The sequence below is a fragment of the Aedes aegypti genome, chromosome 3, assembly GCF_002204515.2.
Source record: "Aedes aegypti strain LVP_AGWG chromosome 3, AaegL5.0 Primary Assembly, whole genome shotgun sequence".
NCBI lineage: Eukaryota > Metazoa > Arthropoda > Insecta > Diptera > Culicidae > Aedes > Aedes aegypti.
In genome coordinates this window covers 241,638,019-241,654,155 of record NC_035109.1, presented here as the reverse complement: position 1 = coordinate 241,654,155, position 16,137 = coordinate 241,638,019, and the positions used below count along the sequence as shown (strand labels likewise).

At 37.4% G+C, this 16,137-nt stretch overlaps 1 protein-coding gene across 6 annotated transcripts in view; it reads right to left on the bottom strand.

The window, feature by feature from the left end:
• The window catches only part of LOC5568400 (A disintegrin and metalloproteinase with thrombospondin motifs 4), a 535,411-nt gene that overhangs the window by 37,297 nt on the left and 481,977 nt on the right, over window positions 1-16,137 (bottom strand). For 5 of the 6 annotated variants that reach the window (XM_021849517.1, XM_021849515.1, XM_021849520.1 and 2 more), the window contains one exon: window positions 15,551-15,606. The exons of the other annotated variant lie outside the window; for it this stretch is intronic. In XM_021849517.1, coding sequence (XP_021705209.1) covers window positions 15,551-15,606 — 56 coding nt within the window. The remainder of the gene's footprint in view (window positions 1-15,550; window positions 15,607-16,137) is intronic. 6 annotated transcript variants of the gene reach the window in all.

Here is a 16,137-nt window from a genome sequence, read left to right as displayed (position 1 = left end):
TATGAAAATGCCTTTCGGTAGTCTATCGAAGATAGAATTCATGGCAATTAGAAAAAGTGTTACCGCCAGGACGGAGCCTTGTGGCACTCCTGTCTCCTCTTGGAACATTTTTGAACGCGTGTTTCCTATCAACACTTGAAAGGATCTCTGCTGCAGAAAGCCTTGAATAAATTTTCCCATATTTCCGACGATGCCCCAATCTATGAGCTGTCTCAGAACTTGTGGGCGCCATACTCTGTTGTAAGCTTTTGCGAGATCCAGAGCAGCGATATCCACATGGAGGTTATTCGAAAGAGCATCGTCAATTATTTGGGCAAACGAAGCAAAGTATGAACCCGTACCCCTACCTTTAAGGAATGCATGCTGCCTTTGATCAAGTTTATCCTGGAGTATTAACGTTAGGCGCCTATTCACCATACGTTCCATAATTTTAGATGCGCAACTGGTTAGCGCAATCGGTCGATAGTGACTTGGATCACTTGAGTATGTTCCCTGCTTGGGTATAGGTACCACCAAACTATGTCTCCATCCATTTGGAAAAAGGCCCATAGTCCAGACGTTGTTGAAGCTTTCAAGAAGGGATATCTTCACCCGGAAGGGTAGACGCTTGAATAAAAGGTAGCTAAGTTCGTCAGGTCCTGCTGATTTGCTTTTTGTAGAGTCGAGGGCGAATAGCAATTCTTCGACGGTAAAAGGCATGTTGTAATCGTGGTTGTTGGTATCATCGGGGATTGCTATGTTGATGCTAGGGTATTTGCTCTTTTTCTGGGTGGCCAAGAAATTCGGCGGGTATAGCGACTGCGATGAGATTTTTGCGAAATACTCTCCGATGCTGTTGGCTACAAAGGCAGGATCATTTGAAACGGTATCGTGTTGTCGTATAGTGATTCCTTGTGATCTCCTTTTCCGCTTAAAGCATTAACTCTCCGCCACATTTCAGTGGTGGACTGGTTGCTATCGAAACCTTCTAGAAATTCTTCCCATGAATTCTGTTTCGCTTTTCGGATGATGTCTCTGCATTCGTTTCGAAGTAGTTGGTACTCTTTATTAATGTTACTCCAGTCTGGATGATCCTTGGGAGTTCGTTTTCGTCTGCGGAGGGCTTTTCTGCGAGCTTTCACTGCTGCTTTCGTTACGTCGCTCCACCAATGTAGCGCTTTTCTTCCTGGCTTACTGCTCGTTCTTGGAATGTTGGCCTTAGCAGCATCTAGGATTAGTTCGCCTAGCTGCTCAGGGTCGTACACGTGTTCTGGATTTATCGAGGTGAGTAAGTCCTGCTCATAAGTCTCCCAGTTTGCGTCGTCGAGTCGCCATCTTGGTCGCCTGGTGATTTTTGGTAAGACCTCGGTACTTAGAATTTCAATTGGATGATGGTCACTGCCCATTGGATCTGTATGGATAGTCCATCTTAAAAGTCTAAGCATTTCACAAGAAGCCAGCGAAACGTCAATACAAGATTGATAACTGCAACGGGAAAAGGTTGCACTCCCGTCGTTAAGGACGATTAGATCGTTTTCTTCGGCTACTTGTAGTATGACACTTCCTCGTTTATCGGTTTTCGATGATCCCCAGGCATAGTGATGGCTGTTCATGTCACCTAGTATTAGTACTGGTTTTTCAAGTTGGTTAAGCAGATTTTGTAGAAGGGTTCCTAGTTCGTCCACACCGTTTTGTGGAAGATATATGGAAACAACTGTATGTGGAAAGGGAAATTCCATTTTCACAGCAAGAGCGATAAGAGGCGTATTGAGTTGAACTGGAGTATGTGGAGCTGAATGGCGCACAGCGATTGCGACATTCTGAAAGCGAGTTGAGCCAGTTTTGATGTACCACTTGTATTGCCTCCGAAGAAGCTGATTAAATGCATCACCATCCGATTTTCTGCAGTGGATTTCCTGTAATGCTAAAACTTGTGGGGGATTTTCATGCGTCAATAGTTGCAGGTCGCTGAGGTTGTTGAAAAGTCCATTTATGTTCCATTGCAACGCCAGTGGAGTTGCAGTTCTGCGACTAGTCGAGGTTGTTGATGCTGAAGAGCTTGACATTCGTGTAGATTCGCAGTCTTCGGGTCTTGGTGGAGTTGGGTATTCTTGTAGAATAAGGTCACTATGCGTGACTGTAGTATGGCTGGCACTCGCCGTCTGTTGGATGTGGAACAGTCGATCGTACTCTGCGGAGTTTGATACTACTGTCGATGGTAGTGGTGCTCGGCTGCTATGCAGAACTGCTTCCTCGGGTTGATTTGGCTGAACATGGTCGGGTTTTCGGAGCGAGTGATCTTGAAGTCGATCCTCCAAAGTATGCGTGGGGACTGAAAGGGATGGCGAGACTACATACGGTGGTTCGGTGGCTTTATTGAATGTACTTGCCTGAGATATCAGGCCCCCCACACCTACTGCCGCCTGGAATGCTTCTCGGGGACGTCTGGTGATTTTTCCAGGCAGGGTCAGTGTGGGGTGAGGCCTAGGGTTTTCGAAACCCATGAAACTTTTCCGGATCTGGTCGTTTGATTTGCTGGTTACAGGGGTTGCATTTGTTCTCGTTACGATTGGTGGATTTAAAGCGTTGTCTTCTAAGGCCGCTCTGAGGGATTCCCCGTCTACGGGTTGGGGTATGGCTTCCCGGACAGTTCTTCCTCTCAGATGCGCTTCCGCTTGTGGAAGTGGGAGGGGTACTGCACTTTCCCCTCTCCCAAGCCTTTCCTCATTTGTTTGACTGATGTGATGTATAGGGGTTTCTGCGTTTTGGGCGGTGAACTGACTAGGTGCGTTGGTAGGGGTAATATTACATGCTTGTGTTTTCGTCTTGAAGAACTTAAATGGAGGAGGTACTGCTTTCTGGTGCTGGATCACCATCAGAGATATCCATAATTTCTTCTTCATCGATGTATTCTATCATTGGGTCTAGTTCCAAGTGGGATATGGCGGACTTCATCGTTTTCTTGGGAGGAGATCTTGAGCCTTCAGTAGAAGTGTTGAGGACACTCCTCATTTGTTTCAAATGTTCTTCTTCTTTCTTGGTCTTTCGTTTGCTGATTCCTTTGAGACTGCTTGTTGTAATGACAACTGGTTTCTGCTGGTCGCGTGATTCGTGTTCCGAACCCGACGGCGGCAGGGCTACATTGTCAGTTTGCTTATTAGTGGGGGTGCTGAAGTACGGTTGTAACGCTTCCACCTTTCACTCAAGAGATTCCAACAGCGAGTTTTTCGTTTTCATTTCTTCGAAGAGTTTCAGTATCATTCCATCTTTCTTCTTGTTGTCCTCAAGTAATTTTGAAATGGTTTCGTCTTTCTTTTTATTCTCAGCCATTAGTTCTTCGAATTTACTGGCATCCAACCGAGATTGGGCAGTGACTTGCGCGTATGAACCTTGTCCTTCCTCGATACGTCTTCTGGCCTCTGGGTAGGTTAAATTCCCATCCACCTTCAATTTTACGACGGCTGCTTCTTTTCGGTATACTGTACATTTCCGACTGCCAGGGCGATGATCACCTTGACAGTTGCAACAGAAGGCCGGCGCTTGGCAGCTATCACCATCGTGTTCCTCAGAGCAGTTGTTACATCTATTCGGGCCTGGGCATCGTAGTTTTGGGTGGCCGTATCGGAAACAAGCATAGCAAAGAAGGGGATTTGGGTAAAACGGACGAGTTGGGATACGCAGAAGTCCGATTTTCACGTGATTAGGGTAGGTGGTTTGATTGAAGGTCAGTACTAGAGCTGGGGTGTTGATTAATTTGCCGTTGTCGTTCCGTGTGATTCGTTTGACGTGTGTTACATTTTGGCTGCGCAGTTTTTCGAGAGCTTCTGCCTCCGAGTAGTGGATGGCATCGAACGACGAGATTACGCATTTGCTGCTGTTGAGCCGAGGATGAGGTACTATGGTGATTTCCGTTCCGTCGAGTAGAGTGGTTGTGTTGAGCAATTTGGTCACGTGAACTGGATTCCGAACACGAAGAATGTAGCGTGAGCAACGTTCTTCGCTATGTGCCGATTCAATCGCTTTATTTCCCACTACTGCTTCAATGCTCTTCCCTATCAAATCAGGATCCACGGGTAAAGCAGCTCCATCTTTCCCAGTCATTTGCAAAATCGTTAGTCGACCGAATTCGTTTTGTGGGTCCATGAAACTCGGGTATCTTGGACCCAACGACCCTTCGGGGTCGCCCCCGTAGGGAGTTGACATTGTTTCTGTCTTGTCAGCTATGCGGTAGTTTTTTTCATGCACTCGGAGATCGAAAACGAGCCAATGATGGGTAACAGTCACCTGTTACCTACCCCAATATAAATTGGTCAGTGACCAATTTTGAATTCGATTTCTCCCACTGTTCGGTCGATCGTCTGGTCTCTATGTGTTTCGTATAGCTGCAAATGATGCGCTGAATACAGCGATGGTCACTCACAACTCAGTCACACACGGTCAAAACGTTGAGTTGTAGTGATAACAACACTATCACTGTGAACGAATAAACCAACGTTCGGTGTCGACGAGTGTGTTGTAATGGACGCGGATCGTACACTTGTTTAGAACAAGTGGAACCGATTTTGCAACCACTAAATAGTGATTTATGGTCGATTCGACCAATAGAGACACTAGCGAAATTGTCCGCGGTCGGTAGATCTTTGCGTCCGGTTGGAGCAAGAATTTTTCCACGACGAGTCACGGATAATTTTACGAAAAACGTAGGTGAAAAGTTCGCGACGTATTTACGCTTTGGCTATTCACGCACACTCCTACATTGTTTTTGAATAACAAACTGAATTTTGTTTATTCTATTTATGAATATGTTCGTATCATCTGTCTAAAATAATCTATATGGTCAAATAAGGTGTGATAACATGCTTTCAATTGGAGAATTTGTATATTAAGCTCTTTTGCAACTCAGCTTAGATGAACCACGAAAAGTTTCGTGTAAGTTTTGAAATTATTATTATTTTTTATATTTTTTTTTATACCAGAAAGGTTCAACAAACCTTTAGGTGGATTAACTCAATTTCTCTATGATGAATTTGACAAATTAAAGCTGGGAATGAAAAGAAATAAAGGAAAACAACATTTGCGGATATTAAAACTTATTAAAATTCTCGTAAGCAGTCTGCCAATAAATGATAAATACTTGATCCACTTACCCCTGCCCATTAAAAAGTAGGCGTAAGTGTACCATGTACAATATATCTGTATTTATTTATAAAAATCACATATTTTTCATTGTGATTCATTCAATCAGAACTGAAATGCTCACCGTGTGTCGAAAAAACCAATAGTTTTCGATTTAAGACAGAGATACAATGGAATTTTTAATCATGGAAAACCATTTTAAAATTAATTAATTTTTGCAGTTAACAAGTTTACTTGTGTTAGTGTACGTGTAGTACCATTTTTACAATAGTATCAGTGTGGACGTAAGAATATAACCTAAAATGGAGCAATGGTGCGAAAACATTCAACATATTCAAGTATTTATGCTTAATATTGACGAATGATCCACTTACCCCACTGATACACTTCCCCCACAGTACCTTATCTGAATAGATATTTAGAAAAAATAAACCACGTAGTCTTTAAGACTAGGATTGAAAAATGTGTGGACAAGAACCAAATTAAGTGGTTTATGGACAGAATGCTTTGTAGGAAATCAAGAAGAATTTCTGGGTCAATTCAGATAAATCCACGTCGGCAACAATAAATTGTATACTATTGAAGGCGACCCATATTCGTACAAGAACTCAGTAGACAATAAACTCCTGAGTAGGAGTTGCTCTTATATCTCGTTTGATTTTTGATCAAATTGTGGCATGCAATTCAATATTGTATTAACGAAAATTAAGAATGTGTCAGGAAATCTGGAGCCTCCTTGAATTAGATGTGCATTTTACTAACAAATTTTTGCATGGAGCCAACTTAAAAAGGCGTTCATAAATTACAACGGTGTGACCTTTAAAAAAGGGTTTGGGGATATGTATTACGAAAATATACGATTTCTTAATACATTCGCTAAACAACTAAACTGGAATAATAATTGATATTTATCATCTCAGACTTATAACAATATTGTTCAAGTAAAATATTGTCCATATAGTGTTAAAAGTTTTAATGCATGCTAAAATCTACTGTTGAACTGATAAGAGGAGTGCAATTTTGTAAGTGTTTGACCTCTAAAACGGTTACATTTTTTTTTTTGCGGAAATAAACCGACAAATGATTTTTGGGCAACTCTTGTGATTCAAATAAAATTAAATCCGTTTCTCTTCATATAGGAACTATCATAGAAATTTTTGAAAAGAATAATCCAATTGGCATAATCCGACAATCCAAAAAAGAAATTATAACCTCGAGGAAATCAACAATTTTTGTTTTATTTTATTGACAAATGCTAATCATGAAAATATAAATAAGAGCATCACATTGCGATTCCGTTTGGCACCGTCTTTTGGGCAGAAATTTTCTTGAAAAATCTCTGCACAAGCCTTGTTTATAATTTTTGGTTATTTTTATAATCTTGATCATACTTGTAATTGGTGAAGTCATGAAAATTAGTATAATAAGATATTAGAATGATATTTGAATTGAAAAAAAATGTTTAGAGGTCACATCATGTCACAGTATAACTTTAATCAAATGTTTGTTGTTTAGCTGTATAGATTTTTATAATACAAATCAGAGAAAGTATAAAAGTACAGAATGATGTTCTTATCAGTTCTAATTATGTTTAACAAGTTCAAACAACCACTTTTGGATTAGTGAACACCTGTCACGTAGCAGCCTTATTAAAAATTATCGATTTATTTTTGGAACCGGTAAATTTAAACAGCATTAAGTTACAACTCCAGGAACACCAGCACAGGTCGAGAGACGTCTGGTTCCACATCTTTAGAATAATAAAGGGAGATTGATAGTTTAAAAATCAACGAAGCCGCCGGATCAGATATTCGTTAGTCGCCAGTTGTTGCAGAATTGCCGGGAGTACAATGTATCCACACATCATTAAACAAATTTTGTTCATCGATCTCAAATTGCCTACGATACATATGATCGAGATAGGGCAGATTATGCAAATATATCAGGAACACCCTCAAGTCTCTTCGAATCTTGCTGTTCAACATTAATTTAGAGGGTGCGATAAGAAGAGCGGGGATATGCATTTTCATGCGACAAGTCCGTCTATGCAAAAATTTACATTGGTGGAGCTCCGGTGCAAACACCCTGGCATCTCCATAGAAGAACTGTCAAATTTCTTTAAAGTGAGCTGATTTGAAACGACTCGTAACATACATGAGTGGTAAGATCTTCAGAAAGTTCGTTCAGCTACTTAGTTTCGCCGATTATATTGGTATTCTAGCACGGAAATTCGAGAAGATGGCGGATACGTACAACTGATTGAGGTCTGAAGCTAGGCGAATCGGACATCATTGTGTCGAATAATTAATGTGTACGATAACCAGGGACTCAAAAGATGCATGCCCCAACTCGAGGTCATATTGATGAGGATGAAATCGAGGTGGTCGGAGAATTCGTGTACTTGGGCTCACTGGTGACCGCCGACAATGACACCAGCAGAGAAATTCAGAGACACATCGTTGCTGGAAATCGTGCCAACTTTGGACTCCGCAAAACTATTCGATCGAGTAAAGTTTGTCACTAAGTTAACCATCTACAAGACGCTGAATAGACCAGTACTCATTTATGGGCACGAAACATAGACCCCTCGTACAGAGAATCAACGCGCCAATCGCAACGCTTGGTATTTTCGAATGGAAGATTTTGCAGATTACTACGGTGGAGTGCAGATAAAAGACGTCCTATAGGCGAATAAACCATGAATTGCACCAGCTGCTGGAAGAACATTGCAAAAATTGGGAAGTTATGATGGGCGGCATGTCAACAGAATATCGTACAGGTACAACCAGGTGAAAATGGTTCTCGAAAATAATCCGACCGGCACAAGACGCAGTGAGCAAGATGGGTCGATCAAGTTGAGGATCATTTGTGGATTCTTCATAGAATGCGTGGCTAAGGACCGGCAGCCATGGACCATGTAAAATGAAGACGTTTCCGGCCGCCCAGGCCTTACCCTTACCGGTAAGGTAAATTAGTAAATTCCAACGCATTGATTTGATTGAATTTTTGATTGAACAAATAATGTATTGCAATTGTCCATATAAAATTAAGAGATAAAAACCTGTCTCTGTCCTTGTATGGACAATGCACCAGAAGAATAAAAAATGATTTACATTATTTATTTTGTCTGTTTGATAAAGCTAAACAGCTTCATGTTTCTTGATCTGAAATTACACTTCACAAACGAACTCATAAGCGCCTGGGAGTAGTAGCGCCCTCTGTATAGTAACGCCCCCCAAAAAACAAGGCGACTAAGTAGCTCAAATTTAACGACGACAGGGCTGGAGGTAGGCAAATGTCAAGTCACAGATAATTTCAAGAAATTTAGTATAAAGTTGCCTATTTGTATCTAAACATCTGTGCCAAGTTTATGGAACCGAACTATTATGTATAATCGTTACTTTCCGGGAATTAAAACGGTTTAGTATCCAACAAATGTAAAGCCGGTTCTTCAGGGACTTAAGTCCGAGTGGTCACATCCGGAAATTTCTATAATTTTCAATCGATTTCAATAGAATTTTCAATATTTTTTTTAATCAGCCCTGAATCAGAACGTCCCTGAAGTACTTGTAAATGACACTTCGTTGCAAGAAATTATTCAATTTGCGTCATATTATACTTCCAGTTGAAAAAAATTGAAGATTGATGTGTCGCATGATAGAGTTCGCAATCATGGAATTGTTATCCTATTCTAGAATCCCGGAGTACTTGTAAATGACCCTGTGTTGTAAGAAGTTTCTCAATTCGAATCGTATTATACTTACAGGAAAAGAAACTTGAACATTGATGTGTCGCATAATATAGATTGCAATCATCGGATTGATGTATTTTTCTAGTGTTCCGGAAACGGCTATATGATATTCCGGAAGAACTTGTAGATGACCCTATGTTGCATACAATTACTTAATGTGCATTGTATTATACTTCTGTTGTAAAATCTGGAAGATTAATGTGGTCCCCAATTGATGCCCTAGGAATTGATTCAATGAATCCGGAACTGATCAGAATGGTTCCAAACGAGTTGAAAGAGTTGGAATACACTAATAGTCCATGATTCAATCACCAACACTGTAGTTTAGTTTGATCCATGCAAAACAATTATGGAATTGTCTCAAATGACCTTTGCATAGACCCCACGGCACATCCGTATTAATCCGGAATCAAACGTCCGACTGAGGTTCCTAGTACAGGTCACGAAACTTGAATAGTGTTGTGGTGTTGTGTCAAAATTTTATTGAAATCGATTGAAAATTATGGAAATTAGGGCCAAAAGATCACGAAAATTCGATTGTAACAATTGGTCGGGGACACAAAGGAGAATGACAGTTCGTTTAAATAGCTGTTCTAGAGTGATTTCAAAAAAAAAAATCGTTGGACGAAATATAAAGTTACACCTTTTTGAAGGTGCAACCGTAATAAAAAGTTGGTTTTAATACATAAACGTTATATTTCTATACCGAAAGTCTATTTGTTTTCAATCATGTATGATAATTAAATCTAGTAAAATCTTTACAAAATCAATTGAGTATTAAATCGTTTTTGATATTGAAATACAACGTTTATGAAATTTAAATCAACGATTTTGTCAGCCCAAGTAATCAATAGCCCGCTAATATGCCTTTTCGACCTTATAGGGCTATTATGCGGCTGAAATAGGGCGTGAAGGCTCTGTAATGGCAGTATTAGCACGGAAGGTGAAATAAAGTGCTATTTGATTACTCGGGAGTTCACTATGGTCCAGAAATGTCATTACTAACTTTCTTATTTGTAAACATATAATATACATGCTCCAGCAAAGTTAAAGACCATTCAATTTCAAGCAACTCTGCCAAACCAAGTTTTTTGTAACTCTCAAATTTACCGATTCTGAGCTTTTTCCCATAGGGCATAGAGTGTTCCAACGTCAACTGGTTTTCTGGCTCCAGCGTTCTCAATTCTAATATCTTATCGATGTCGTCTATGAAACACTTGGAGCTTTATAAAAAAAACGTAATTTGGTAAGCTAAGAAACTCGCTGTATCTTTCCGTTTGAGGGTTATGTATTCTTGTTTTTCCTACAAAAACACGCCTATTTTGATTGTGAATATCTCTGATTGCGGCAAATATAAAAAATATCTTTTGAAAGCATTCGAAAGACAAAATAAAATGGTATATTATTTTAAACAAAACAGATGCGTTATTTTTGTAACTCAAATAAAAACCAAAAAAATATCACAAATACTTAAATGACTTTTGAACCGAAATAGGTATCAACAATCTATTTGCATAAAATAATAGCGTTTTATTCAGTTCTAAAAGTCGTTCATAGACTACTTTGACGAGAAGTTGATATTGGAAAAAGTAAAGTTAAAAATGCTCTTGATCGGTTATAGTCGTTCATAGCGTACTTTGAAGAGAAGTTTATATTGGAAGTTAACAAACCTAGTTTTCTTGGACCACTCTACGTTGATTGGTGAAAAATGTTCTAGATCGGTCAAATTTTGAGCTATAGGAAAACTCATTTTGGCGAAGTTGCTTAAATTTTGACGTTCTACAATAGGGTGCGGCTTATTTTTCGAAAGTTTTTAAAACCAAAAGTTCTTCTTCTGAAGTCAAATCACATAAAATGGGAAACTTTTGGTTTTGAGCCAAAAATATTAAGATTTGAACTTCTAATCGCTTGCGCCACGAAGGTGAATTTTTAAGTTATGAAGTATGACCTTCAGTGAAGTCTTCATAACTTTGTTTTCCAACCAATTTTGAAGCACTTGGTATCATTCTCTTCAAAATTAAATTTATGAAATGTTTGTAGAATATCAAATTTGTTCAAAATGAAAAGTTTTAGTTAAAATTATTTTTTTCTGAATTTTTCCTGTTTCCTGAATCCACACTGTTTAACCAAAATTTCATGAATTTTCATCCGATTCCAGATCTTTTTACAAGCTTTCGATGATTTTAAACTGTATATACAACAAATAACAAATATTCAACAAAATCTACGCAAAAGCATGTTTATTTTCAATAAAAAAAACAAGATTCTTCAAAATTTTGATTTTTTTTTCGTCAGAAATTACATTTTTACTGTTAAACTGAAATGTATATAGCATCTTGTTTTAATTACGAGTTCAAGTACATATATTTAAAAAATAAATAAAAAAATGTTATAAAATGTATGAAAAATTATTTTTAAGATCGTTTTGAAGGATTTACAAATTAGAGAAACCAGTTTCAGCTTAAGTATTAACGTTGCTATCGGTTAGCATTTTTGTCGAAATTTCATACATTTTTGCCATTTTGTTAAAATAACTAAGTCAAAACTATTTTTAAATTATTTTGTTGTACCCACCAGCCTATTATAGTTTTTATTTTAGAATTATTTGATATTCTACAAACTTTTCGTAAATCCAATTTAGAAGAGAATCATGTTAATTGCTTCAAAATTGGTTGGAGAATAATTATTTACCAACACGAAGAAGAGAACACGAATTTGTGGTTTTGAGAACTTTCGAAAATTAAGCCGCACCCTATTCTACAACTTTGCCTTAGAAGATATTCCATTATTCTTGCATATAAGAAAGTTGATTATATTTTTATGAGAAATTGAGGATCACCCTAGTTTAAGGTAACATTAAATAAAAACAACAATAAAAAATGAACATATTTTTTAAATCAATTTTGTAAAAGACCATTTTTGTCGAAAATTTCATTTCCATGTTCTAATTAAAACAATATAGAAAAATTTTAACAGCTTACTTGATGGCAAAACGCCGGGACCACTGTTTTTTGCCATTTCTTTTTTATTCCAGATTTCTTACCAAAGAATTCTATAAATGACCTTCAGAACTTAATAAAGGGAATTGAGAAAATTTAAAACAGAATATTGTTGATATATATTTCTGTTCAAAAGATATCGAAGTTTTTTGATAAAAAATCTTTGCTTTTCAAGCCATTTAATTATTACAAAAATAAAACATCTGTATTTTTAAATAAAATTTACAATTTTATTTTGTCTTTTCAATGCCGTCTAAAGATATTTTTTTATGTTCGTCCCAATTGGAGATATTCACAATCGAAATAGGCGTGTTTTTACGAGAAAAACAACATTAACTCTCAAACGGAAAGATTTTTGTAGCTAACCAAATACCGTGCACCCCCGCTAATTTGAACGGTACCTAATGTAAACCATCGGGGTTCATTTTTAATTTGAACATCTAGTCACCCTAGAATCGTGTTTCTGGTTACCTCTTTCACTGTTTTGTTTTGATTCTGCGTTCCGTTCCACAGCGTTCCATCTCACTTCACTCCGTTCCATGAGCTAAATGACGTTTGAACCATTTTTAATCTGAACGATGAGCGAATTAGAGGGGTACAGATTTAAAAGTGTTCAGATTAAATGTGGTCAAACCAACGGGGGTACCCGGTAAAGCATTTTTTAAAGTTCTAAAACTGTTTAAAAGACTACTTTGATAAGATATTAGAATTGAAAACGCTGAAACCAGAAAACCAGTTTTCGTTCGGGGGACGGATCTGGTGTAGTGGTTAGAACGCACGCCTCTCACGCTGAGGACCTGGCATCGAATCCCATCCGCGAGATGGGATGACGTAAGAAGTTATGACGACTTCCTTCGGAAGGCAAGTAAAGCCGTTGGTCCCGAGATGAACTAGCCTAGGGCTAAATATCCGTTTATAAGCAAAAAAACTTGTTCTTGCTAGGTTGCTTTACCATTCAATCTACAACTTTGCTGAAGCATATATACTATAATTTCTAATGAATGAGAGAGTTAGTTATACCATTTCTATGAAACTGTGGACCACCCTCTAATTTCAATAATACTTTACAAATGGCATAAATTATACACACAGCCTTTGCAGAAGACCGATTTCTTCTAATGTTTCAATCTGAAGCTCAAAATGCATCTTCCACTGTGTACTGTTGTACAAAATAAAATGGCGTAATTATTGAAGTGTTAAACGTGCAACTGATTAAAAAAAACATTTTTTAAGCTTCCGATTTGTTGCAGTTTTTTCTATTTATTGTGGAATGTTCAACTCATTAACGAAAAAAAAAATGACTATAGTGCCATATGGCCGAAATACTAATTTTTACATAAATTTTCTCGATTTTTGCATACAAATTACGAGCTTGTTGAGATCTCCCTTCTTTGGCTTGATGGATTTTGTTCAAGTTTTTACAGTAGCTTCTGGTGATCTAAATGAACAAAACTCGGTAGATGAAACCTGAGATTTGCGCTTTGATGATAATGGGCCACCCTATTGCACACAACATACGGGGAGTTTAACAATTACCAACAACTTATTTGCTAGGAAACAAAGTGTAAGTTCATGCAAGCGGGCTATCGTATGGGGTTTTAGTGTAGGGTTTATAAGTGGTAAAGTTATTGCTAAAGATACATTATTTGGCATCAGAACAGTTCTAAACTACTGTCATTAATAGATGAAGTACAGTATGATAGTGTGAGATGAAAAAAAATTCAAACAGAAGTAACGGAGCGTTACTTACCAGCGTTACAAGGAATAAGGATGGAGTGTATACTACGATATGATATAGTGTTCGAGTGTTAGTTTTGTGAGTGGATGAGTACGTGATTATTGAACTTCTATATAACTACTTTAAGATTAGTGAACAACGTCGTGCAGTTAGGTTTGGTCAGTTTACGGTTGGAAATATTCAGAAAAGTTATCAATAAATCGTAGTTGTCAGTTTGTATTGAAAGATAGGTCAGAAGTACGCATAGGTACTTGTTTGAAGGTTGATGTTTTTTTTACTCGAGGTTACTAGTAGATTTCAAAGGAAGTCAAAGCTAGGAAACATTATCTCTGCTGATGAACAGTTTTAGGTTTACAGATTTTAGATCCGCAAGAGAAAAAGAAGCTTGGAAAAAGTTGTTGTTATTGATTGAAGATTTGGAAGTTTTAAAGAATAGATAAGTGTGATGTGTAATCATCGCTAATCTCAGAGTTCGGAAAATTTGAAAACTGAGAAAACAAGTGTTTTAAACTTGAATAATTGGACCTATAATGTTATGTAAATTATGTGTTCCAATTAATACGAATGTCTGTAGATTACTTGTAACGAATCGGATATTTATCCAAAAACACCAGTAGTTTATTTTTGAAACTACTGAATTTCTGTATCTGAGTTTTCTAATCTTTCAAATATATTTCTGTTGTTAAATGATTATTTTATTATTCAAGATAATTAACACTTGAATTGACTTTCAACTATTTGCAGGAATATAAAACACATCAAATGTGTAGTCGTGAATTTTGTTTTCCACATAAAAACCTTCAGTATGCTGCAGTTTAATAAAAATATAAAAACCTTTTGTGTGCTGCAAAAATAAATATATTATATATATATATATATATATATATATATATATATATATATATATATATATATATATATATATATATATATATATATATATATATATATATATATATATATATATATATATATATATATATATATATATATATATATATATATATATATATATATATTTTTTTTTTTTTTTTCTGAAAACTACAATATGCGGCCCTACTTTACTTCCTTTTGAGTGAAATTGAATAACAAACTCTTTAAAGATTTACGGCTTTGCTTACAGTTGAACTTTGTTATTATCGATTACAAAAAAAAGCTATTACGAGTCAAACTTTTTACACAGAATCCAATAAAGTCACGTATCTAATTTACATCGTTCCTAGTTGTTGTTGTTGAAAGTGCAAACAAATTCACCAGTGTTTATGCACACGTGATTGGATCGAATTTTTACACGATGATTGAAGAAATTTTGTACACAGTGAAAGAAAAAAAACGCGCCAATTCAGATGACTAATTACACATGAAAATACACACTCACACACACAGAGAGGTGCAGATTGTTTTGAACTGTGAACACTGAGAAAAGAGGGAACACGATCAAAGTGGAGGATTGTACAGTGTATAGTGATCTTTCAGAAGACAGACTTGGCGGAAGTGTTTATGAAGTGTGAGAAGATTGAATGGCTTAGTGCAGATTTTCTATCGGAAATGAAATGCAGTTTTAGAAGTGGATGCATTTCTGCGGAAGAAGCTTTAAAGCGTTCGTTAAAATTGAGGATTTGCATAGAAGAGTTGTACATTTTGCTAGAAAGACAGAAGTCGAAATTCGACGGCAGAAGTTATAAGCTCACAATAAAACTTGACAGAAATCGGATAAGAACTTGAAGAAATCGGAGCAACGCAGAGATCTGCACGAAGGGTTGAGAGAGAGAGAGCGGAGCGTTTGAAGTTTGACAGACGTTGTTGGTGCTCTACGAAGAGGACGTGTTTGTGTGGGTGTGTAGTTGTTGTTGGGTTTGCGGTGGAAAGAACAATAGCATATGAAGAGAAATCAAGAAGTAAAAAGTGGAAGGAAATTGTTTTGCCGACTTGAGGGCCGATAATTACCTGCGGTACCGCGATTACACGCGTCATTTGCATACTGTCTTCTACACATATCTAGTCTGTGAAATATAGGTAATAATTTCCAGCTTTTAATAAACAGGTGATTTTTGGTGTTTGAACGAGTGGGTTTTGTGATATAAATTCGTGGGTTTCGTTGTAGTAGTTCGTGGGGTGTCGGGTAGTTGTTCGTAGTTGTGATTTGCGTCCTTACTGACTCTCTTGTGTATTTTGGTTTCTTTTCGTTTCAGGCGTAGCTAGAGAGAGGATTCAGGTAGAAGGGATCACAACTCGGATTCGCACACCTATACGCAGTTTTGTGTGCAGCGGGACGTCGCGCTTTTCAGTTATTTGGTTTGGCGGGGTTAGTGTTTGTCCAGGTAAGCCGTTATCGTAACATTGTACTCGCTAGGTTAGATAACCCTATCTGGATTGAAACTAGGGTGGGACCGAACAAAGCCAATTGTGCTGATGGAAGCTTTCTTTTTAGTAGGTACTGGATCAATTTTTAGAAAGTTTCCATCATCGAGGTGATACTGCGTTTCAAGCGAAATAATACTTCAACCGATTAGAGGATATAATGCGATTAAGAT